This window comes from Camelus ferus, chromosome 20 (assembly GCF_009834535.1).
Source record: "Camelus ferus isolate YT-003-E chromosome 20, BCGSAC_Cfer_1.0, whole genome shotgun sequence".
Lineage (NCBI taxonomy): Eukaryota > Metazoa > Chordata > Mammalia > Artiodactyla > Camelidae > Camelus > Camelus ferus.
In genome coordinates, this window is record NC_045715.1 from 9,550,611 (window position 1) to 9,576,439 (window position 25,829).

The following is a 25,829-nucleotide window of genomic DNA, read 5'->3' on the forward strand; positions in this document are numbered from 1 at the left end:
GCTAGTGGTTTCAGAAAGATAACACGCACTTCCTCGTGTTCGTTTTTCTTTTCTCCTTCCAGCCCATCTATGAACTCGTCTCACTTGTTGAAGGAAGACCCCAAGGTGGGACTTGGAGTGTTGCTGTCCCATCCACTGCCACGTCCAAGACACACTTACAGTAACGTGGCCTGTGCCACTTGAGAGCGGTTCCTAAGGAGTGGCCTTCTCAGAAGTGTGTTCCTACCTCAGTATGAGGGGATACTTAGAAGATGGGGAAGAATCTGGTAAGGTGAAAACCCATGTGGGTAATTCAGTGGGTTAAGAGGGAGTTTCTGTGAAGTCACACTTTTAGACTCTTAAATAATAGGTTGGGCAGTTCTATTTTCAGGAATACAGTTTTCTGTGTAATACAGCACACCCCCCCCAACCTTTGGCAACTTTCTAGAAATAATGAATAAGCCTAGCTCGTGCCTAGCCCTGCCTGTAAGAGATTACGGGCAATCTGGAAGAACTGCCATAAGCCTCGTGAGCTGACCTGGGGCTTCTGGGCGGGGAGGGGGGAGGAGGACGGAGGGGGTGCAGGTGGGAAAGAGCGGTTGTTTGGGCTTCAGGATCGACTGGGGAGTAAGGAGCTTAGACTTTAATACCCAGCAGGCCCACAAGAGGAAGCCTGAGCCCGAGGAGAGTAGAAAGTTGGAACTGAGAGCACCCTCCCACCCCCCAGTGTTAGGATGAACTGAAAACAGTTGCCTTCTCAACCGGAGAAATGACAAGGAAGCTTGCTTTTTATTGTTGTTTGTTGCTGTTGTTTTTTAAACAAAAGCCTCCCCTTAAAATTCATCATCACAGAGGCCCCCTCACAAGGATGTGCTATTTAAATTTAAATTACTAGTGTGGTCCAGGACATACCCCTCCAAGAGATTAATATAAAATGCTGTCATAGGCTACTACTACTTTTGGGGGCACCTGGTTGAAACAAACATAAGGAAGGAAACAAGCAGAGAGAATGGAGGTCAGGCAATATTCCAAGAGAATAAGCGAGAATTTTCCAGAACCTGATGAAAGCTATGAACCTCAGCAGGTTAAATAACACAAAATTCTCTACTAAACACAGCACAACACAGCATACCCCAAACAAGACCAAGCAGAAACACAAAAGCTTAGAAGCACTTGCAGATAATTAGATGGGTTGCCTACAGAAGAATGAGTATCAGATTGTCCAGAACTTTGCAACAGCAACGGTGGAATAGCATGGAATCATATATTCAAAGTGTTAAGAGAAAACAGCCATCTACTTGTAACTAAATTATCATTTAGGAATATAGGCAAAACAAACGTTTTCAGACAAACGAAAACAAAGATTTACCATGAACAGATCTTTGCTGAAAGAATTACACAAGATTATACTTCAGAAGACACTGACCCTAAGAAGAAGCAGTGGGATGCATGATACTTGTTAAGTGTAAACAAATATTTATCATATAGAAAGGTCTAATTGAGGAGTAGAAAGGTGGAATGAAGGTCTAGGTCACAGTACTATGTAAGCAGGGCAGGGGATGAGCGGAAGTCAGGCAGTCAGGCATTTTGGGGAGAAGGGTGTTGATTACTAATTAACTTTAGACTTTATTAGATAGACTGTGCTTATTAAAAGTTGGGTAACTGTTTACAAGAGCCAAGACATGAAAGCAAACTAAATGTCCATCGAGAGATGATTGGATAAAGTGGCTTTGATCTCCGTATTCAGCAGAATACGACTCAGCCATAAAACAAGAATGAAATAATGCCATTTGCAGCAACATGGATGGTCCGGGAGATGATCACACTAAGTGAAGTAAGGAAGACAAAGGCAAATTCTATCCAATACCACTTCTATGTGGAATCTAACAAATAGTACAAATGAACTTATTTACAGCACAGAAACAGGATGGCAGACATAGAAAACAAATTTATAGTTACTAAAGGGGAAAGGGGGAAGGGACAATTTAGGAGTCTGGGATTAGCAGATACACTCCACTATACATGAAATAGATAAACAACAAGGACGTACTGTATAGCACAGGGGGAAAAAATTAAATTTAAAGCTCTATAAAGGTTAATTACTTAAGATGAGAAATTGTATAGCTTTCAAACTAGCAGAGAACACTACTGAATACAAAAAGAGTCATCAATATAAAATAGATGTAAGAGAGAATAAAGAAGCAGAGGAGAATCAAGTTAAGATTGAAGCATGGAACAAGATGCCTGAAATAAACTCAAAATAGCAGAGCTCAGAAAAAAAAGTAAAATCAAACTCACTTCAAAAGACAGTCAGTAGTCAGTTGGATTAGAAAAATCTAATGATATACTTAAAAAAATAGAACATACAAAGAAATATTGAATGTAAAAGTATAGAAAATACTGGCAAAATATTAGCCCAAAGAAAGTGATGTGGTTATAATAAGAGTAGACAAATTGTCTTTGAAGTTAAAAAGGAATGTTACAGGGAAAATGGTTACTAAAGAAAGAAGAAGAAGGAACAAATGCACTGGGAAGAGATCATAACTTGCAGGCACCTAAACATAGCATCAAGTTACATGAGGCAATAGATTGATACAATTCCAAAGTTAAATGAGCAATTTCTTAGTTACAGGGGTATTTTTGGGCACATCTCTTTTGATAACTGACAGTTTAAGTGACAAAGAGTAAGGATATAGAGTTGAATAACACACTGAGCAAGGCTGATCAGCAACCCATGTGGCAAATGAATGTTCTTCCCCAAAACCCATGACACATTTACCAAAAGACCGCATATTAGGTCACAAAGCATTTCCTGGTAAGCAGCAAAGAATCATATAGACCACGTTTTGAGCATACCCAACTGCTAGACACTAGCAGCAACAATTCAAAGCAAACCACATACTTGGAATTTTGGGGGGGATCCCTCTAAATAATTTATGACTATAAAAGCGTTTTAACGGAGAGTCTAAGAACAAATTGTTAACATTAATAAAGTTCAGCAAGATGGCTGGCTATACAAAAGTACATTTTTATTCACTGTCCTTGAGCAATGAGAAGAACTTAGTTTAGAAAATATACATCTGAAAATAGCAACCCAAAATATAAAGGTCCCTAGTAATAAATCTAACATAAGGTGTAGAAAACGTTTATGTATGAAATTTAAAAAAATTCCTGAAGACCTAAATACATAGAAAGATACTCAGTATTGATGGATTTGTAGAATCAATTTCTAAAGTTGTTAATTTTCTGAAATTTATGAATTGAATGTGTTCCTATTAAAATTCAAATGAAGTTTTTTGAGGCTCACAGGTTGATTCTAATATGTATAAGAGCAAAGAAAGAAGAATGCCAGGACAGTTTTGAAGAGGCAGATCAACGTATCAGGGGCTCACTCATTCCTTCATCACAGCAAGACTTAAAACTAGTTCAATTAAGCAATAAGGAAGTGGTATTAGCACAGGGAGAGACAGAATAGAGCCAAGAAACAGGCCCACACACATATGGAAGTTTGTATCTAACAGAGATGCGATTTCAAATTAGTGGGGAAATAAGGACTTTAAGCAAGAGCACTGGAACAACTGGTTATCCATATGGAAAAAATAAACTAGATCTCTACATCAAACCATATTCAAATGGATTAAAGACCTACATCTGAGTAAGCATGACTTTAAAAGTTTTGGATGAAAATGAAAGAAAATGTTTTTATGATCTCAGGGTAGGAAAAGATTTCTTAACCACAAGACCAGAAGCACAAACCATGAACAACAACAACAAAAAAAAACTGCAATAAATTTGACTACATTAAAATATTAAAAAAAATCCTTTTACACATTAAAAGTACCATAAAGTGAAAAATGAAACTTAGACTTGGAGAAGCTCTTTGGTGCATACTTAACCGAGAAAGGATTTGGCCCAGAATTTATAAACATCTCCGGTGGAAAAGGCCCAATGACAATGAAGACACCAAGTGACTTTGAAACATAAGAAAGGATGTTCCTCCCTCCTAATAATCAAACATCACATAAATTAAATAAAAAGGAACTAATATTGCACACTCATTAGATTGGCACACATTCTGGAGAACAGAATGGCAATATTTAAGAAAGGGTTGGGATTGCTGGGCTAGGTGGTTTGAACATCCCCAGCTCCACACCATTGTTTATAACCATGAGAAATTGGAAGGAAGCTTAAATGTCCAGGTATGGGATCTAGCAAGGGACAGATGCTTAAGAATCTATTGAGCACCCAAGCCCCACACCTCGTGGCCTTTCTCTTGCCTTTCAATGTATCTCTCTGAATAAATCTACCTTCATTCAAAAAAAAAAAAAAAAAAGAATCTGTTGCATACAAATGTGTTTGAATCTTTTATTTTCTGTACTTATTTTGTATGTTTAAAAATTTTCCTAATTAAAAAATTAGTTTGGTGGGGGCTTGGGGGGAAAGGTACTTACACATAGCTAGTGTGACCGTCAATTGGTACAGCCACTTCCAAGGGCAAATTAAAGTGTCACTGTGATGCCATTCTTTTGAAGCCCCTGAATGGACCAAGATGGACAGGTCTGATAACAGTTTGCCCTGGCAAGAGAGAGGCACTTAATACACTGCAGATGGGAGTGTAGATTGAGGCTGCCTCAATGAAGGTAATTTTGGCAATATTTAACAAAACGGTTAATTCCCTTTGACCTGGTACAATTTCCTCTAGGTATTCATTCTAAGAAAAGATGCCATATTAGGGCAAAGTTTTATCTAAAATGGAAGTTCATCATAACAATCACAGCACTGTTTGTAATAGTAACAATAATAAAAGAAACAACTTAATATTAACACTATCTAGATTAGTAACCATAGACTAATCCTTCCTGAAGCTATCTAATTGGTTTTAATTTATGGTACAACTGTGCTGTGGAATATTATGCAGTCATCAAAATGATGCTGTTGGATTTTTTTTTTTTTAATGATGTGGAAGCTCTTGCAAAATATTAAGCTAAAATAAAGTAGGTTCCAAAATATTACATAGGGGGTATTCCATTAAAAATACTTATCTATGCACTGAAGCAAAGACACCAAAATGTTGCCAGAGGTTACTTCTGGATGGATAGAGGTCATTTCTATTCTCTTCTGGATTAAAAAAAATCTTTCTTATTAATTTTCTGTGTGTGTATAATCTTCATTTTTAATAGGAGACGTTCTCCTTTGCCTAAATAAACAGGTTGGATGACAAGGACGGACAACGCCAGAAGGCAGGGGGCCAGGTATGATGAACTGCCGGGTTCTTGGGGAAGCACAGCGGGCCTTATTATCACAGAATCTGGAGAAGGGCGAGGACCTGGGTTCCCAGTGATGTCCCCACGGGCAGGCCAGGCGATGGGGAAAGCTGCTCATCCATCCTCTTGGGATCTGGTTTCGCTTCGGTGCAGAGGACCTAACAGCCTCGGCTGGCCTGGCTCCTGGCTGTTTGGCGGGTCAGCGGGAGGGTGTCTGGCGTGCGCGCGCGGTTCGCCGAGCCTCGGGCGCGGTGCGTTCCGCGGGGATTGTTGTCATCGCGGCCCGGCTGCGGCGGCAGCAGCGGCAGCAGCGACGCCGGCTTGGGGCGCGGGCGGCGGGGGCGGGGCCGGGGACGACGGGGGCGGGGCCGGGGGCGCCCGGGTGGCGCGGGTTGGGGGAGGCGCGCCGCCGCTTCCGCCGCCCGCGGGGATCCCCCGGGATCAGCGCCCGGGGAAGTCCCAGTGCGCACGGGTACAAGAGGAGGCGCGGCGCGGCTGCCCCAGGCGGCAGCCCCAGCCATGGCGCGCGGCCTCCAGCTCCTGCTCCTGAGCTGCGGTAGGGCCCGAGGACGCCCGGCGCCCCCCGCCCGCCCCGCCGCGACACCCCCTTTTCTCGCTCGCTCACGCCGCTCTCTCTCCCTCTTGCAGCCTGCAGCCTGGCGCCCGCGGCGCGGGAGGTGAAGGTGGCCTGTTTGGAGGATGTGGACTTGCCCTGCACTGCCCACTGGGACCCGCAGGTCCCCTACGCGGTCTCCTGGGCCAAGGTAAGCGCGGCGAGGCCGGCGGGTGAGGGTTTGGTGGTTTCATTGGAGGCAGGGGAACCGCCTTCCTTGGGCTGGTGACCCTCTGTGGTTGGGAGTCGGAAGCGTCTTCCGTAGCTGAACTCGGTCCCCGGTCTCCCCACACGCCTCTTCCATCCCCGCCACGAGCCCATCCGCATTCAGGTGCCGGCTGACTTAGATTTCATTCCCGCGGGGACCTCATTCCTCTCCTTGCCTCTAAAGGTGGCCTGAGATGAATGAGCCAAATAAGACGTTTTGGAAGGGCAGAGAACCTCTTATTTGGATAAATTCCAGAGGCCACCTGTGGTTGTGACTAGCGGGCCAGGGAGAAAGCAGCTAGGGTGGATTTGACATTGGACGCGAGGAGTGTCCCCGGCTTTCTGATTTCTGGTATTTTGTGACGGGGATGCTCATACATTTGGGGAAGGGAGAATGGGCAGTTTGAGAGGAAGGACCGAGACAAGTGATTCAGGCTTGTTTCTTAGGTGGTAGTTATCTGTCAACCATCCTTTTTCTGGTGCACCCTTGGCGTCCTTCCCTGTCCTCCCCTGCCCCTGGCTGCTCCTCCCTCTGGCCGTCCTGAGAGGTCCAGCAAGGAGGGCGCCTGGGATGGTGCATGAGAGGGGTCCCTGCGTGTAAGAGCAGTGTCACTGTCCCTACTTTCAGAGGATTGAGTAAGATTGAGGCTTTTTTTTAAGGTTTCCTGTCACCTGGAACCTGTTCAGATTCTAAGGTTGCGTTTTTGGTGGCATTGACAAAGCCAAGCAGCCAATGTTGGGTGTCACTGGTATTTTTGTTCACTGCCTTTCATGAGGTTAGTGCCACAGTGGCACCTCCGGGTGGAGCCCAGTAAATGTGGTATCTCAGCCTTACTCTGTGGCTCCCACTGATTTGTCATCTCACCTGGCAGGAAATCTCTGTGTGTTTGTAGCTCTCCCCCGAATGCTGGGTTTTCTTCTGGCCACCATAAAAAATGCTGTAAGAACCCGCACAACTATCTGGCCATTCAACAAGGCAGCACAGGAGCATTCTCTCTTTGTGTGTGTCTGTATGTGTGTGTCTTCTTTCCCAACCAGATTGTCAGTACCGCTCCCAACCCACTCCAAGGACAGTGCGGCACCACTGCCTTTGTGTACCCTGCATGGCACCCCAGTGTTCACCCTGTTAATTTTGAAGGCACCCAGTGAATTCAGGCTGGTGTTTTGTGATTATGCACAGTGGCAGTGGTCCTGGAGCCTGGGGGCACTGTGCTGTGTATGAAAGTAGATTTGTTATTATTGCTACTTCATTTCCACCTTATTCACTGTGGGATCAGAGAACACAGAAGTTCCAAAATTATCCCCTTGTAAAAACAATAATATTTAAACAAAAATATTGTAAGACCAATATTATTTGAGTACTCAGCATCTGCCAAGCTAGGAGCTTAATATCTACATGCATTAGCTGTTTCAACCTTCCAGTGGACTTAGAGGTCAGTACTATGACTGTTTCTACATTACAGGCAAGGAAACTGGGCCTTAGGGAGTGAAATAATCTGTTCACTGTTACGCAGCTGGCTAAACGAGTGAGTTAGGAGTTGAACCAAGTAGTCTCACTCTACAGCCTCAGTTCTTAGAGGTCTGTCTTGTTATTTCTGTTTTCTGCCTTAATTACTTGAAGTAAAGAAAATGAAAGTGTCTTTGGGCTAGCCAGGGAGGGACTTTGTTATCTAAAAGAGAGGGAAAAACATGAAACCATGATCCCTTCCAGAGAGTAATTTAAAAAAAAAAGGAAAATAATATTAATATCCCCGGGGGAGTAATTAAAAAGTACTCATGAAAGGAGTAGATGAAATTTCAGACTGTAAAGTTCAAACAGTTGTCAAGTTAAATCTTCTTGCACAAGGTCATTTGGAATGATGCAGTAAACCAGGGCAATTAACCTTTGGCTTTTCCTTGGCTGTCAGCTGATGATGTAACTGTATAGTGTATGTGCTTGTTTGTTGGACACAGTTCTTGCAATCTTTACCAGGAAGGTCTCTCCAAACTCTGTTAAGAAAAAAGACAGTGGGCTGTTGGGATTCTCTCTCTCTTTTTTTTTTTCTGTTGGTCCCTGGAATAGGGTCATTGAAAAATCATACGCTAGTTATTTTCTTAAGAAGGAAACTGCAATTGAGCAGTGCTGGACAGGAGGGCTGTGCAGTGCCAGTAAACTAATCAGATACCTTGAAAGTGACACGCTTTGTTTTTCAAGTCCTTCTTAGCAGATCTTAGCACACTCTGCAGATAATTGTCATTTTCCAGCCCAGTAACTATACTTTTGCATCAATCATCCTTGTAGAACAAAAATGGATAGAGTGTTCTGAAAATAAGGCCAGTGTGAAACACTGAAATACCTCGTGTTACAGAAGATCAGGCGTCTTGTCATCTTCCTTCACACTTTCTTGTAAAATGTTGCGGTGAAGCGGAGAGGTGGCTGTTAAGTGGGGAGTTTAAGCCTGGTGACCACAGCCAGCCTGGCTGCAGCGTCACTAGGCTGGTTTGTAAAACCACTTTGCACGGTTGTGGGCTGCGTGCTGGACAAGTGAAGCAGCGAGTCCCTTGCAGTGTGGATTTTCACTGTCCGCCAGATCGAATCGCATCCTTGCAGGCCTTCTGCATGTCACAATTACGGTCATAATGACTCACAATTTAAAAATCCATTTACCACTTAGTTCTCCAGCACTATGGAGCGTCTCGCCACTGTCCAGTTGGCACTGATTACTCGTGATTAACAAAAGAACCCGTGTAAACCATGTGTTTCTTATCATGTGCCTTTTGCCAAAAGACTCAAAGCAGACGGTGTCCAATTAGTGTTTGTAACACTAGGGTGAATCGGGAAGAAGCAGTGTCCATTGCATTCTCTCTGTTTTAAAGGTACAGTGAGAGGGGACCGGAGGGGGCTTACTCTAGACATGCACAGGAGGTCAAAGGCGGAACCAAGAGTGGGCAGAGATGGCCCAGTTCCTGTTAGCCCTTCTTTCCTATGGACTATTGTCCTCCCAACCGGGGTCCAAGAATGGGGCCTATGCTCATCCCTTCCTATTCGGGACCTTTTAAGGCAGAATGAATGATTGGGAAGAAATAGAAAAGTTAATGCACTGTATCCATCAAATTTAGCTATTAAGACTGTGAATAGATTGTGGGTGTTGGGGGAGTATTTTGAGATATTTTGAAGCAAATAGACTTTGGTCCAGCCCTCTCCTTCCATTGGCTGTGACCTTGGGTTAGATTCTAGCCTAAGACGGTCCTAACACAGTCCCGTGTCTGCCAGGAGTGAGACCATCCATTGAAGGGCTGCACCTGAGCTTCACGCAGAGCATCACTGGGTTCACACTCTGTTTAATCCGGCTGCAGTAGGTTTGGAGGGAGAGGATGACACTGGGTGGATGGAGTGTTTGGATGTGGTTGAAGTTCACCACTGATAATAGTGAGTGGTTATTTACGAGGGAGACGTAGTACCATCTTGTACTGTGCTAAGAGCCCTGGCCACCTAGGTTGATGCATAACGAAAGAGGACATATACTGTCATCTCTGGGTGACACTGCGGGGGTGAGGACAGAGATGCGTCACAAGACAAGTCCCCTTTTAGATGATTTCCAAAGGAAGGGAGAAAGGGGAAGTAAGACTGTGATTTCAGAGAACAGAGCAGACTTGAACTTTATAATATTTAGAAGAACCACAGCTGTGGCAGGTCCTGGGCTGTCCCCGGGGATTAAGGGGACTGTTGGAGAGCAGGTTAGTGGCTTGCATGAAGCTACTTCAAAAGTCCCAGGGTAGTTGCCGCACAGATATTGCTTGTTGTTAATTCCTTGTGAGCTGACTTCCTTGTATGTTGCTAATCTCCTATTCAGCAGTCATAGTTTCTGTCTCTGCCGTCTTGTGTAATAATGAGCCACAGAGCAAAGGGTCACTGAGGAGAGCAGAGAGCCTTGGGAGGGGCTAGGGCTGACGAGTGGCCTGGGCAGGTGTCTTCCGTACAGCCACCAACCCTGATGGACCCCTAAAGGAGGTGATGACTGCCCCTCACCTGATTCTAGAGTGCCGTCTGTTGTAAGATAGATTTAAGATGTTTGGGGAGAAAAAGGAAACATCTCTACATTAAATATAGAAGCATTGAAACACTGAAATGTGAAAACAATGTGCGTGTTAGCATCAAGGAAGAATCATACCATCCCCACTGGCACCTATACTACTGGACCTGGTTGAATAATTTTTAGGTCAGACTATGAAAGACATAAAGTTAGTTTTCAGATGTCTTTCATATTTGCCTTTACATCATTTTGTAGATATTTCTGTGTCCCAAATGTGGGCCAGGTCCCGAGCCTGGCAATGACCATCCCAAGAACAACACAGAACTTTTGCCAGAGGACCACTGTGAGCGAAGACATGGACACAGGAATCTACAGGCACTTTGGGGAAGTGGTGGGTAACCAGTACTCTAGAAGGGAGAATTATACAGCAGAGGACCGAGAGGTGATGCCGGAAAACAGGCTGGGAACAGGTGGTGAAGGACCTTGAAAGCCCAACTGTAAGGGCTTGAACTTGATCCTTGGGGCAGCAAGGAGTCTTTGAAAGGTTTTCAGCAAAGAGGACAACATAATGAAAAATATGTCAGAAGGAAAGCGTATTTCTTGTGGTGAAAAACAGAGCCTAATTCCTCCTAGAAGATGAGTCTCCGAGGGAGGCTTTAGGCTCCCACCAGATGGAACTCACTCCAGGTTAACACAGTAAGACTGGAACACGTGCATGGCTTTTACCTCCCCCTCTCTCTTGGTCACTTGTCTTGTTGTCCACGCGGTCCTGAGCCAAAAGCGGCTGCCTCGGAGGGGGCTAGAGAAGTGGCTGAGATGAGAACAGTGGATCGTTGAGACTTCTGGACAATGACGAGACAGAGCAAAGTTGCTAAAATCTTTCAGCTTGGAAGAGGGTAGGGAGGAAAAAGGCCACTGAGAGTTAAGTAGAAAAATCTGCAACCACTTGTTTTCCATAAATAAAAGGGGGAACCCAAATCACATGAGGACTAGATTATCTTAGTTCTGTACTTGGTTATGTCACTGCACAAAGAAGAGGAAGTTGAAAGAAGGTCTCTGTGACATAAGGAAAGTTTTTATGTAGGCCAGGACTAAAAAGTGATTCTTTACCTAAAAAGGGCTTCCTCCATCTAGAGTTGTTTCCATGAGTCCTTCCTGGCTACTCTTGGGATAACCCCGGATTTTCTACCAGCAGTCTTTAGCTTAAAACGGAGCTGGACTAAAGCACTTCCCTAAGGCTCTCTACACCCAGAAGCATGTTTCTGATTTTTGTTTTTGCACTGGGGTGTCCTTGGGTAAAGTTTCTGTATGTGTTGTGTAGTTCTGGTGTGGGCTTAGGAGCCCAAGGCGGCGCAGATTACTTGACGATTCTGTGGCACACTGACTCATGTGCTGCACTTTCTTGTCCAAATTCTCCAAGAGGAGAGAGGTTCCAGAAGAGCCGGCAGTTTTCAGGATTACTGGTCCAGATGGGGAAGACCTCTGGGAAAAGACAGATGCTAGTGGCCATAGACAGTTCATGTTCGCCGTGGACCAGACTCACTGGGTCTGTTCTGGAGAACAAAAGTTCTGAGTCTCATCAGGCCCTGGTGTCTCCTTACCCACAGCCTGGGAGGCATGTGAGCCTGAGGGACAAAGCAGGACTGGCCTAGGGGCCGGGGCCACGTGGAGACCATCTGCTCTGTGCCACTTTTATTTATGGAGTAGGGCCCTGTTCAACTAGGAATCTTTATGTTGGAAGGTTTGTGATCCGATATAATCCAATCAAAACTAGCTTAAGGAAAAGTCAGTATCTTGGTCTATATAATTGAAATAAACATTAAAAAAGAATCAAAATACCGTTCATACTTCAGTTATGGCTGGTGTTGTGGTTTAATCGTGTCCCACAGAAAGATCTGTCTCAGTCCTCACCCCTGCTGCTTGTGAGTGTGACCTTATTTGGAAATAGGGTCTTTCCAGATGTAGTCAAGTTAAAGTGAGGTCACACTTGATTAGAGTAGGCCCTAAGATGAAGACTGGTGTCCTTCTAAGAAGAGTCAGAGGTGAAGTGATTTCCAACAGTGACCCAGCTCACCGACAGAGAAGCTGGGGCTTGACTTCAGGACTTCTACCCACGTGGTTGTGGAGCACACAAGCCTGAGAGCTGGACAGTCCGTTGACCAAGAGCAGCCCGTGGTAGGGCTGGGGTTTGTTTCCAGATCTGTCCTGCTCCAAAGCCTGCGCTCTTAATTACATTGCCTCTGCCACACTCATAACTCTGTTAACAGCCATAAATCCAACTCTATCTGTTAGACCCAGTAAATTTCAAAGTGGAAAATGATTTTTCCAATAAAACTACACTTAGGAATAAAACGATGTTAATGCTCATACATTCTACCCTCGTTATGACATCAACCTCTGAGCCAAACTATTTTGCACGTTATAAAGAGCTGTTTTTATGATGAATGGGGATTATATTGGCACTTTAATTGAGTTAGAAACCAAGGTACATGAATGTTAGTGCATGAGAAATGCAGTAAAAAAAAAAAGCGGTTTGATGTGATTGGAATATATCAGATTAATTTAATGCCACCTTTAAATACTTAAAGTCCATTCTTTTAAATATGCTTAATTAAATTGTTGGATTAAATATTTATATGCATATATAAGTGCATACATTTCCCCTCCTCCAAAAATCTCTTTCTTTTCTTTTACTGTCCTATCACATTCTTAACAGATCTCGTTAATAAATTTGGGTTTTAAGGTTGTGAAATCAAACTTCTTTGCTATAGGGATGGAGCTGTCATCCATTTACAACCAAATATGCTAATCTAGGAAGTTAGCGTGTATATATTTGGATAAAACTATGCAAACTTTTAAAAGAAATTCTTTTCACAATAGGGTTTTTGACTGAACTGTTGGTTTAACTTTAGCCATATTTTGTTATTTATTTGATTTCTTTCTCTCTAGTTCAAATTTTTCCGCCATTAAAAAAAAATTTTTACTTAATTCACATGCCCTTAAAATTGGTCTTTGTGTTTGCTTGATTTAGTATTCAGGAAATTAAAGAGAATTTATTTTAATTTAGGGCTTGTGGTTTCCTTAAAGTCAGGTCTCCATCTTAGAGAAGAAATGTGGTATTTAAATTATTTAGTCAAATTGGAGGCCTTGAGACAAGTCGAAAGTCTGAAGGCTTTCTGAAAATGAGATGTCTTATATTTTGGCCTTTTGTAATTCAATCAGAAAGGCAATGTGTCAGCATAAGAGTTAATGCACAGGATGTGGATTTTAAAAACGTAATTGGGATGAGTGTTTTGAGGAATTAATTTGCCCAAATGGTGCAGTGGTCTAGCCCACAACAGTATTAGCGTTGCAAAGCGTGCGTTAAATAGTTCCCATCAGTTACACTTGGCTCTGAATGAATCCAAGGGTTCTTTTTGTGATAAATTACTATTTCCTAAAATGCTTCTGCAGAGAGGCAATGAAACACTTTTAGATTTGGAATGTTTAAAGAGTCATTCTTGCCAGTGGTTGATTTTCAGCCAGCTCAAATGTTTATGAGAACTCATAAAATAAAGCGAAGTTGAGGATGGCCGGTTTGCTGTTATTCTGTTCCTCCCCCTAAAATTCTCCTTCGGCTCTAGAATGGTGCTGCTTGGGCCCCAGCCTTGGCCTCACCGCTGAAGATGATGATTTGAACTGTGGCATAAAAAGCCTCTTGGTCCTGCAGGTGCCCCACTCCCAATTTAAGCACGTGCATTAGCATAAAAACTACAGCGATTTTTGTGGCCGTCCAGATGGCGTCCCACGAGAAGGTATTTCTTAACATGGCAAAAGGAAGCGGGAACAGGCGTTGTCCACACCTACAGCTTGAAGCTGGAGGGAGGGTTCTGATCTGTTTCCCTGCGCACTGTGTGATTGACAGAAGGTTCCTCTTGTCACAGTGAGTTATCAGGCACAGACAGCTGGTCGTTACTTTGGAAAGAGTTCCCAGGTGAAGCCAGCACTTGTCTCCATTCTCAGGGTCTTTCAGAAAGACCCAAGAAGGGGCCATGGGAAGACGACCTCAGGAGAGTTGAGATACTTTGCCATAATCCCACTGCTGCCTGGGGTGGTTCAGCAAGTCAGAACTCTGCAGGCTGCTTTGGGGTCCTTTGTCTTGACTTTCCCCTATGCCTTCTTGCTTTCACTCTCCTGATCTCACCCTGCCTTTGAAAATAACCAGAGGCTTGCTGGAGGCTTTGCCAGAGGCCCATGGGACTCTGACCATCCCGTAAGCTACTTTTTGTTGTTGCTGCTGATTTTTAAAATGAATTCTCTCTTGCAAATAGGCAGAAGGCCACTGCCAGCCAGTTCTGACTACCGCCACATACTGGCTTCAGCGGTCCCCCGCAGCCAGCGTGATGATGGGGCCATCTTTACGTAAATAAGCAAACGGTTTATATCCCCACCAGCTCCGGGTGGGGGCCTTGATGTTGATCTTGACTTTCGGACAGGCCTTTTTGATTTGAGGGAGGGGTCACTGGATGGGAAGGAAGACCCTCAAGGAGAAAGCAGAGGTAGATAATCTCAAGATGACTGTGACAGCCACGTTTTCATCTTTTCAAACGCAGGGGTTTCTAGCAAAACCGAGTTCCAGTGAAATCTAATAAAATCTGAGTTGAACACACTTGGAGGTGAATTAAGAAAAGAAAAAGCAGGAGGAGATGGCATCGTGGGGACTGCAGAGATTAAGCGGAGTGAACTAGTTCAAACTGGCCTTGGTGAGGCTGGGAAGGAATCTTGAAAGAGATTGGCCCTGGGTGGTACTGGGCACCTGACCCATCGAAAGCTCTGGTAGGAGGGAGCACTTCTGCTGGGCAGCGGAGAAGCGGAGAGATGCACGTACATGACAAGGCTGAAATTAGTGGTTTAATTAGGCTTGAAAAGGAAGAAACTGGGCTAAATCAGTTGGATGCCCGAGATTCCTTGACCACACCTCCTTTTTTGTTTGTTTTTTTGCTTTAGTTTTGAACAGCTAAATGCCCCCGTCTGTAGATTATTTAGGATTATTATTTAGGAAGGAACCTTTCAACACAAGAAGGACCATCAAGAAATGGGATTTATGTTTATAGACTCGGCCTGAGAAAAGCTATTAATCTCACCCGGGTGCTGGGAGTGAATGAAGCAGAGCTTCCTGCAGGAGCGATAAATCTGCCACCAGATGTCTCTGCAGCCCAGGCCACGGGAATGCTAACCGGAGCCGAGGCCGTGGAAGCAGGAATCCGAGCTTCCCGCGGACCTGGTGGTGCATCCTGCACTTCTCAGATGAAGCGGAAGCCGGCGAGGGGCTGTGTCTGTGCATGTGCATACGTTTTCTTTCCTGCGCTGCCTCCCTGCCCGCCTTTCACTAGGTGCTCCCCTCATTCCCGGGTTAAGGATTTCCCTGTGCTGATTCCCTTTTGAAAAGTAGGGGAGGAGTCATAGGGTGCTCCCAGAATAGGAGATTAAACACTGGTAGGTGCTGGGGGCAAAGGCAGCGGCAGCGAAGCCTGCTGACTACGGTGTCTTCTCCTCTGGTGGCTCTTTGGTGCTGGCACAATGCTGGGGACGGGGAAGGAATGCCACCAAATCCCAGACTCCCACCCAGCAAAAGGCTCGGGGCTGCCCTCGAGCCCTGAAAATGGGGATGGGCTTTACTGTTTGTGTAAATCGATTTTCGAAGCTTTCAAACATTTCAGTGGCGGCTCCGTGGGCAAGTTGAAAATATATCTGGGGAAAAAGAGAATTGATGGTGATCGTGGTGTGTGCCTAGTCTTGGAAGTAGGAGATGGTGGGAAGACCCCACCAATTCAATCGCAAAGATAGTTCAGGGGGAGCAAACCAGCCAGGTTAGTTTGGCTAAATCTGGCATCTACCCCGGTCAGGCTGGTCCGTCCTGGGTACAGTGACTTAAGCCGTAACTGTCTCTCCATGTGGATCTCGATGAGACCAGCAAATGACCTGACATGTGAAGTCTCTGCTCTACATGAAGGGGTGCCATGGCCAGCTGTCTCCCTGCCTCGGCAGAGAGAGTGAGAGTGGTCCATCCTGCGAGGTCGTGGGTGAGCACAGGGGCACAGTCTTGGGAGAGCAAGGGGGCTGCTCACAGGCGGCAGTGCTGCTCTGCATCTCTGTGTTTTTTGTTGGGTTGTCTGGCAATGACCTGACCCGATCTAGGAACATTTCCCCATAAAAGGCTGGGCCACAAAAATAAGAATCAGTCAGTGGGTGAGTTGGTATCTGACAAAAAAAACAAAGAGAGCATTTAGTAGAGAACAGCCAGCAACAGAGCGTGATTCAGAGAGATTCACCCCCTTCATCACATAGTCATCAGTGACGCACCGCCGCCACCAGCAGGAACACTCTCTCCTTCGAGTCGAGCAGAAGTTGGGATACAAAGAGTCTTCAAAAGCAGATCTTCTTCCCAAAAAAGACAGAGCCTTAAAGAGTCCTCCTAGGTTGTCTCCTCCTCCCCCAAAGGTCACACACAGACACAATATCTGGTTTTAAACAGTTAGCCAAGGCTGGGTTGTATGAAAACAGCAGGTAAGACCTTGATGTGGGGCCCAGTGCTCGCAGGTTCTGTCTAGAGCGTCATGCGATGCGATTCCTTTTTCACAGCTTACAGTCAGCGGTGCAGAGAGGCTGGAGGTGCCCCAGGAAGACCTGCAGTCCTATCGCCAGAACAGCACTTCAGAGGCTCCCGGTGAAAGGCCATACTCCCTGAAGATCCGAAACACTACCAGCTGCAGCTCGGGGACCTACAGGTGCACCCTGGAGGATCCGGAAGGACAGAGAAACCTCAGTGGCACTGTGATCCTGAAAGTGACAGGTGGGGTGATCACTGCATCTGTTTTTGTCTTACAGAGTGTGTGTGCGCCTCCTGTAGGCCCTAAAATTGATCTCACTCGGAGTTTAATTCGGCAGCTTTAGATCACATCTGTGGCTAAAAGCTAAATTCTGCCGCAAAGGATGTCATAAGTTTCTCTGCTCTCTTTTTTCTTTTTCTTTGTTTAAATAAGGACGGATCTATGGGGTGGTTGCCAAATGTACTCTAACAACTAAATCTGGATGTTGTTTATTTGTATAAGAGACCTTTGGAGCCAGTAGGATGTATCCAAGTCTAATTTTGGGGAGACAGAGAAACTGTATAGTCCTGAATATATTGGATAACTGCGTCTTATCCCACTCAGCTTTCTCACTTTGCTGAGGGAGCTGCTCCATGTTTCCACCTTTTTAGCATGAGAACCACACTTCCTTTCCACTTTACAGTGATCGAATTCCCCCAAACCTCAACTCAGGCCAAAGAAAAAGGGCACAGGGAGAAGATAATGTTCCTGGGACAGGATGCACATTTTTGCTCTATGCAGTCAGACCAAGAATTGAGTGTCAAGACAAGGATTATCTCCTTGGATTTTTTTCCGTAACGTTTCTTTATGTAGCTTAAAATCCGCCTTGCCTTGGGCTTCTGCCCAAGTCTCGTTAGTGGCTAAGGCTGGAAATGACAGACATGTTGTTACAGAGTCCCTGACTTTGTACGATAGCTACTTTCTCCTTCCACGAAATAGCTGACAGGAGTCAAGATAATAGTCCTGCACTGACGAGAACACAGTTGCTAGTGAGGGGTCAGTGTTTGGATTGGGTTCACTGTTATACACACACACACACACACACACACACACTACACCCGTTCCAGGCTCTCGCCCTTTATGCTGCTCTGTTTGTCTTGCTCTGTGGCACTTACCACACCTGACGCGATCCACTCCCTGCTTTGTTCTCTGCTGTCTCCTGGCACACAGTAGGCCCTCAATGAATTTTATTCACTCGAATAAGAAATGAGAACCACCTGGCAGGAAGAGCAGGGAGGGCCGGCATGTCCTGCAGGGAACAGAGAGGAAATGAACAGAAAACACCTGCTTGGCTTTCTTTTCCTCTTGGAAGGCAGTGTTGCCTGCAAGTTAACTGGTCCTACTAGTGGTCGCTTGGATCTGGTTCAGATATCAGCTCAGCTGCTCATTAATGTGTGACCTTGGGCAAATCTCTGATTGACTCTCAGCCTCAGTTTTCCCATCTCTAAAATGGGATGATAAGGTTTACAGCACAGGCCTGTTGTGGAGGTGGAATGAGATATTGCACTGAAATGCTCAGGACAGAGTGCTCGATAAATGTGAGCACCGTTAGGACAGCGGCTCTCAGCCTTTCTCTTCTGAGGTCACAGACATCCATGAGAATCCATCCCTAGACCGTTGCACAAAATTTTGAATCCAGTTTCAGGGTCAACAGCTCTCTGGAGGCCCATCTGTGGCCCTGGGGATGGAATCCTCTTTGATCAAATGCACGCCATCTGCTCCCGCCTGGGGCCCTTGTTACCCCAACGCGCACGTTGGGTGTCGTGCCTGAGTGGGGAGAGGCTGTCCCTGCGATGTCTCACCCTGGGCTGAGGGCCTCGCTCCTCCCGCACTTGCCCTTTCTAGCACTGTGGCCGCAGCCTTTAATGACCCCGCAGGGAGCTATTCCAAAGCCCCCCCTTTTCTGCTGGCCTTGGTGGAGGAACCTTCATGATTTTCCAAAGATGTCCCTTTGTTCAGTAATAGCAGGGTGCCCTTTGCACGCAGCCGGGCACAGAGCAAGAGTGAGTGCCGGCTGCCACCACCATCACTGCTGTCAGCGCTGCTGCTCTTCCCAGCGGCACACGTGTGAGGGTGGGAATGGGAGACAAGGGGGCCTTAAAAGAGCCAGAACCAAGCATTCTTAGCTTTTTAAAAAAAATTATGGTAGAAAAGTCCTGTTAAATGGCTTCCTTCATATTTTACTTATTTCTTTTTTAAGGATGCTCTCAGGGACGCAGAGAAGAGACTTTTAAGAAATACAGAGCTGAGATTGTACTGCTGTTGACTCTGGTCATTTTCTACTTAACACTCATCATTTTCACTTGCGTGAGTATCTTTTTAGAACATCTCTTATGATGAAAAGATCACCTAGGGCACCAGCCCGGGTGCGTTTTGTCGATGGTGTGCGTCACTGAACAACGGGGAGAGTCGTATTCTCAGAGCCCTGGCCGTACCCTAGACTGGGGGTCTCCCTGCAAGAAGCTCCCAGGTTGTCTTCCATCTGGTGGCTCGGCACAGAGCTCTGTGAAGACAAAATGAAGGCAGACGGGTGAAGGAAGTTTGTGAAATGCTGACGGATCAACTAAAGCACCAGCAGGCCTTATAGTTACAGTGGTAGAAAGTGGAAGCCTGCCCGTCCACCCTGCGGGGCGAGCAGGGTCCTTCCTGTAGGCAGGGGAGCCAGCCCAGCCCCCCCGGGACAGATCAGCCTCCTTCACTTGCCCATGAACTCTTTTCTCTTAGAGATTCCCTCTTATAATTTTGGTACTTCCACTACTTTTTAAGAATTAACCCTGAGAAGCCAGAAGCACACAGAGGGTGGCCTGGGGTGGAGGAGGACTGGCCGGCACTTGGGCATCTTTGACACGCCCTTGAGTGTCGGTGACAGACTCCAGCCTACACCCCTCCCTGCCTCTTTCTGCAGGCTGCTCACCTGGGTCACCAGCGGTCGTGGGGGAGCAGGGCCAGCTCTGGTCCTGACCCACTAGGAAGTGATCAGTCCCGTAGGTCTCAGAGTCAAGGAGTGCTGGCTACTTGGGGACCAGGACAAGGGTCACCCAGGAGTGGTTCAAGGACTGGTTTTTGTCACTCACTGGGCCCTTCTCTTCACTTCCTTGGCTCTCTGGCCAAACACTCATCTCTCTGGTTCCTCTTTTAGACATCAATCAGTGAGTCGGAAAACTCCAGTGAGCACCTACTGTGTACAAGGCATTATGCTAGGCACTGGAGGGGATGTAAAAAGGCGTAAGACCTATGTCCTTCCCTCAAGGACACCGTAAGAAACTTACAGCTTGTTCTTTAGAGTTATTTGCATATAAGAATATAATTAGAATTACCTCATGGTACATTTTAAAAATGAATGACTTGAGTTTTTTGTTGGCAAATGCCCATTTCCATGGGCACTGATTTTCCGTACAGATCTCTTCACAGTCGGGTCTTGAAATGGCCCCCATCTGTAACTCCTGGTTGACATGTGGAGGTGCCAGAGAAATAGTGCAAAGCCACTGTGAGTGAGTCAGGCAGCCAGTGTCACAAGGGCTCCCAGAGGAGCTGTCCCGCCAGCTCCTAGTGAATGTTAAATCCAGCTGACAACGGATGCATTTTTTTGTTATTCACTTCTCAACATATCTTGTATTTGATTTGATTTTTCAGAAGTTTGCACGACAGCAGAGTATTTTCCCAGATTTTTCTAAACCCGTCATGGAACAAGCTTTCCTGCCAGTCACCTCCCCAAGTAAGCAGTCGGAGCCCGTGACTCTTCACAAGACGGTACTGGTGTGACAGGACTTCTGCAGGTTGTGTTTTCTAAAGACGGAGGCTCCATGGGGTGCCCCCGGACTGCAGAAGCGCGAGCCCCTCACTGAAGTTGGCAGCCTTCCCGTGAAGTCCTTCCCTCGACCGAGACATCCCAAAGTGGATCCCACGCCGCCTTTTGTGAGCAGGGCCTCGAAGACTGTGACATGACCGCAAAGCGTGAGGCCACCTGCAGGGGGCTCGCCCCTGCTGCTTCTCCGTGACCTTCTCAGTGTTGTATTCAGCGCTCTGGTCAACCTCTTGGACATTTTTTTCAGTCCTAGAAAAGCTATGGTGAGATCCAGTTGGAAAAAGGGTCTTGGGAAATACGAATGCCCAGAGCTGGCCCTGTGATAGACCATTGAGGACAGCTGTCCTCTGCCACATCTGGAAAACATCTCTGAACGTGCTGTCCAAGCCCAGATGTTTTATGTCTGGGAGAAATCGACAGGCCAAGCTGTGAGACAGTGGGAAATATTTAGCAAATAATTTCCCGGTGGGGAGGCCCTGCCATTACCACGGAGTATGATGTGTACATAGAAATAGCAGGTCAGCGAACTGTCCCCAGCAGGGCTTCTTGATCAGGGAAAGACATCCATAAAGAAGCAATAAAGAAGAGTGCCACGTTTATTTTTATATCTGTGTATACTTGTCAAAGAAGGATTTGTGTTTCTTCTCCTTTTGAAATCTCTATCTTCAGTTAGATGCCCTTGCTCACTGACCAGCAACCCGCATGTGGAGGAGGAGAAGTCGAAGACGGTGACAATAAGATAGAGAGCTACTTAGTGACCTGATGGAAATGCTGGACCAATCGTGCGGTCTGGGTGCTGGCCCCGCCGTTCCGCTCCCTGGCTGTCTGGTCTTAGACAAGATCCTTATGGTTTCTCCTCTCTCAGTTGTAAACCAAAAGGTTGTTGTATGAGTTGGTTGGAAAAAAATGTATGTGAAAATGCTTTGAAAGAGTATAAAGCACTATCCAAAATTCGAAACGCCTTCGGGTCATTATCCTTATTATTGCAGTGTTGCTCTGGGCATGAGAAAATGCCTTTCATTCTTCATGTTTTCCATCGCTCCAAACAAAGAAGGCTACGGAGGAGACTTTCCCATAGTCTTCTGTACGAATTCCTTCGGGGAAGTGAGGAGGCCAGTTCGGCGGTCTGTTCTTGAAGCACCAGCCAAAAGTACTCCAAGATATGGACACTCAGGAGCCACTGGGCCACGGGGAGAAGGGAGTTCATAAATATTCCGTTGATGTTTTGGCAGTTGTTGGGTTTCTCTTATCAGGCTTGGCCCTTCCTCTACTTAATTTCCGAAGAGATAATTGCCCACGCTGATACTTGAGAGGAAAAGGGGTGCCGAGTTTAGTGTTTCTGCCTCTTTGCCATAGCTTTCATGTTATTAAATTTATGCATGTGAAGAGGGAGTGTTTTTCTTTTTTATGTTTAAAACTACTCATAAGACGTTGGGATGAGTGCTAGTTGGAGAACCAGAACCTAAGGTGAAATTCTAGAGATGAAAGACTGGCTGAGTTCTTCCTCTGAGAGGGAGGGGCTTTGTGGCAGGCAGACCTCCTTGAAGCAGCATCCCCTTCTTCCCAGAGATGCTCCTGAATCCATCCTCCGATTCCCTTGTCACCAGGTGGTACATGATCAGCCTGACCACGTGCATGACGACAGGTGGGCAGGATGGAAAGAAGGAGAGTATCTATTTCAGAAGGATGTTTCATGCCAGGGGCTCTGTGCCTGTCATTCATGGGGTTTCACTCAAAATTTTCAAATAGGTCCATTACCCCCAAACGGTAAGAACAGTCTCATGCAAGTGGTTGTAACAGTTATAAAAGCATCATGGAAATGGCTCTTGGTAAAGACGAATGCCCATAAAATGTCTGTAAAAGCTGCAGATTCCCTTTCAGTGGAATCACCTCCATTCTCAGGTGCCTTATGGAAAGTGTTGGGGAGACCACTGGCCTGGTAATGAAGAGCTCAGAGTTCCTACTCAGCAGGTTTGATGCCCAGCTTCACCACCTGCAAGTTTTACCACCTTGAGCAGGGGGTTCACCCCTCTGAGCCTCAGCTGGCAGTTCTTTAGAATAAGAATACAAATAGTATCTGCCCATTAGGTTTGCCGTGAGGATTAAATGAGATAATGTGTCTAAGAGCTTAGCTCAGTGTCTGGCAAATTGTCGTGTTAGAACAAGGTTAACATTAGAACAAGGAATAAGGAGGCAGCAGAGAAAGTGACGATGACAGTGATACTTTGACAGACAAAATGCTTTTGTTAAAAGGAACAGAATTGACTTGATGGGAGAGTCGTGTTGCTTTCAGAGGATTAATACCAGGTGAAACGAAATGTTTCTTGGCCCTTAGAATTACAGTACATGAGAGACCAAGGAAGGGGGACCTTTCATCAGTTTGGACTGCAGGCTTGAGATGAGGTAGACTCAGCATTCATACCTAGTGTCTTTGGTATAAGAAAAGCTGTGTGGATGTGTGTGTGAGTAAGAGAGAGAGAGAGAGAAGGGTAGAGGTCAGGAGGGCTGAATGTATCCAGGAGCGTGAGCTGGTTTTCCACTGCCTTCATCGCCGCCTCCCAAGGTATTTCCAAAGAAGGTAGATGATCATGGGCTGTATTTATTTTTTGTCTCTACCTCCAGGGAAAGCTTTATTTTCAGGGACCTGCTTTGTCTATGAAATTAGATCTACAGTTAACAATAATTTCACCTCGGGATGCCCCAAGACACGAACACTGACGTGAATATTAGCTCCACATCCTCCCTAAAGAAGGCCTGCGGTTTTTGTTTTTATAATCATTCTTAGCAGGTTTCGTCATAGGAAGTACTGAGCTGCACTCACAGAAGCCAAAAGAGCCTGATGCTTTGTTGGGGCTGCAGAAGGGACCCCGCGGCAGCCCATGGGCACAGAGAATGCTTGAGGCTCGCGTGCTCGACCCCACGGCAGTCAGGGTTGGGAGTCTCAGAATAATTCAGTCTGGTTTCCCTGTTGTAGATAAGTGTGTGACAGCTCAGTGTTACAGCTCAGTTGTGACAGCAACCTGGATCTGGGTGAGAGATCAAGCAGCACTTGGAGAGTTGGAGAACTCAGGTTTATTACGCCAGTGGGCCCAGAGGAGTTAACACTACAAGCTTGACCCCGTCTGTAGGTTTACACAGGCTTTTACAGGCTACCACTGTAGACTTTGCCACATTTTGTAACATCATATGCAAATAAGGTATAACAAAGGTGACTAGGAACAAGCTTTGTAGAAATGGACCAATCAGGAGTGAGAGAAATGGACCAATCAGGTGTGAACTCCACGCAAATGAAGCATTACAAATGGACAAATCAGGAGTTAGCTCAGGGAACCAATAGAATTTTAGGGGTAAGTTCCACTTTCTTAGAAGAAAGCCGTTTCAGAGGCAAAAAGTGAGATAAAGCCGCTGGGCCAGGGAATCGGATGATGCTGTCAGGAGAGTAGTGGCCCTGCCTGGGGGTCCTGCCGGTCTTTTTTTATGGGGCTTCCACCTCACCCTGACTCTCTTCTTCTTGGCAACTTTATGTGGCTGCATTACCTGGATAATTGTTTAACACTCCATCTTTCCTATGTGAAAACAGCCAGAGGCCCCAGACCTTTACAATAGGAGCTGTTTGCTTAGTCCAGCAACGTTCTTTCATAGTTTTGCAACTGATTGTCTGCAGAGCCAGGTTTGCCCTAACTGGTCAGTAGGACACAATCAATCAGTTCTTTGGTCAGAGACTTTTATTGCTGTTTATTGTCTTCTCAAGACCAGATGGGTTTATTGTCTAATTTTTACCTTTAAATTGCATAAGAAATTAAAATTCTGCCACTTGCTTTTTTTGTAGTGTCTGTGTGTGTGTTGAATGGATGGAATTAAACATGAGTATCTTTGCTGAGCACTTACTCTGGACAGAACACTGTTGTAGTAGGCCCTCTGTGTCATACTCCAAGAAAGCCAGACACAATCCTTCCTTTCAAGGCCCTGATGATCTAGCCGAGGGAGTAATGAGCTCAGAGCTCTATGTGTGGCTGCTGGTTTTACTTAGCATTAGGGAAGTATACAACGCATAGTGGGAACACAGAAAACAGACTGGGAGTATCCAAGTTCACCTGGGAACACCTTAGAAGGATTTATAGAGCTAATTCCTTTTGAACTTGGATTTGAAAGATAAGCAGGATTTTGAGTGGTAGTAATGGCCAGGGGAGGTAGGAATGCCAGAGGCTCGTCTCTAATGCATAAAGGGAGAGAGAATCCTTGAACAGAGGATTGTATGAGAGTGTTTGTGGGCACAGGGCACCCACAGTGCAGGCCAAGGAGGCAGGAGGCAATAATGGAAGACAGACAAGTTACTGCAGAGAATGTGCACAATGGGGCGGCATGGACGGATTCTGAGCTGAGGAGCTGTGTGAGTAGATCTATTTCTGGGACAATAACCAGGAAAACAAAGTGAAGGATGAAATAAAAGAGCTGGAGGAGACGGAAACAGGAAGACCATTTTGGAGGCTGATGGAAGCCCAAAGAAGCAGAGCATCAGTAGAAGGGAAAAGGAGGGCTGGAAACAAGCTGGTCCCTACATGTTGTCCTCTGAATTTTCAGTTGTGGGTTTTCTTATGATCCTAACTGATCTCTCTGTATATATCTATCTATTTCTTTATCTAATTTTTTCCTTTTTCAGTTTTATAAAGTAGAGTCATTACAGTTTGACTGCACATACACATTATATTGCATGTAAATACATATGTACAGTATACTGCACTTTTTTTTAGTTTATATATATGTACTAATCATTGTTTCTAAGAACAGATTAGAGCGTTAGCTTTTTAAACTTGCATAGTTGTCAAAGGAATAAAGCCAACCACAAAATAAGAATCAACAGAATGCGGTAATCCAATCATAAAGGACAGTCAGATATGCTTACACATATATTTAAGAGGTCAGTCATCTAAGTTGTAAATAATAAGTTCATTTGTGTCCTTATCATTTTTGTTGTTATTTTTTGATTCCACGTATAAGTGATATGTGGCATTTTTCTTTCTCTTTCTGGCCCACTGCACTTAGAATGATGATCTTCATCTATCTAATTTTATTTACTTAGTTCTTCTGTCCTCTTTTTAAATAATGGAACGGAAAGAAAGAAACCACCCCTTCTATCCTGACCGTTAAGTAACGGCAGAACTCAATCATCTTGGATGACAGGAAGGTCCCTGTGTTTCACAGCCGTCACGACAGCTGGCAGGGCTCTGGTGCTCCTGCATTCATAGACTTTACATGGTTAAAGCTGATTTTACCCCATCTTACCCTTCGTCCTGCCTCAACTTTCCTGTCCCAGCAGAA

General features: G+C 45.5%; 2 protein-coding genes across 4 annotated transcripts in view; both read left to right on the top strand.

The window, feature by feature from the left end:
* Nucleotides 1-89, top strand: part of LOC106729329 — a 37,109-nt gene extending 37,020 nt beyond the window's left edge. For all 3 annotated transcript variants that reach the window (XM_032462518.1, XM_032462519.1, XM_032462520.1), the window contains exon 9: nucleotides 63-89. The gene's annotated coding sequence lies outside the window, so the exon portion shown is untranslated. The remainder of the gene's footprint in view (nucleotides 1-62) is intronic.
* A 5,552-nt stretch (nucleotides 90-5,641) lies between these two features.
* On the top strand, nucleotides 5,642-24,328 carry CD83 (CD83 molecule). Its single transcript, XM_032462525.1, has 5 exons — nucleotides 5,642-5,799; nucleotides 5,892-6,007; nucleotides 16,698-16,908; nucleotides 18,906-19,012; nucleotides 20,339-24,328. Exons 1-5 carry the CDS (start codon nucleotides 5,763-5,765, stop codon nucleotides 20,465-20,467), a joined length of 600 nt encoding a protein of 199 aa, XP_032318416.1. The 5' UTR covers nucleotides 5,642-5,762; the 3' UTR covers nucleotides 20,468-24,328.
* Nucleotides 24,329-25,829: the final 1,501 nt, after the last annotated feature.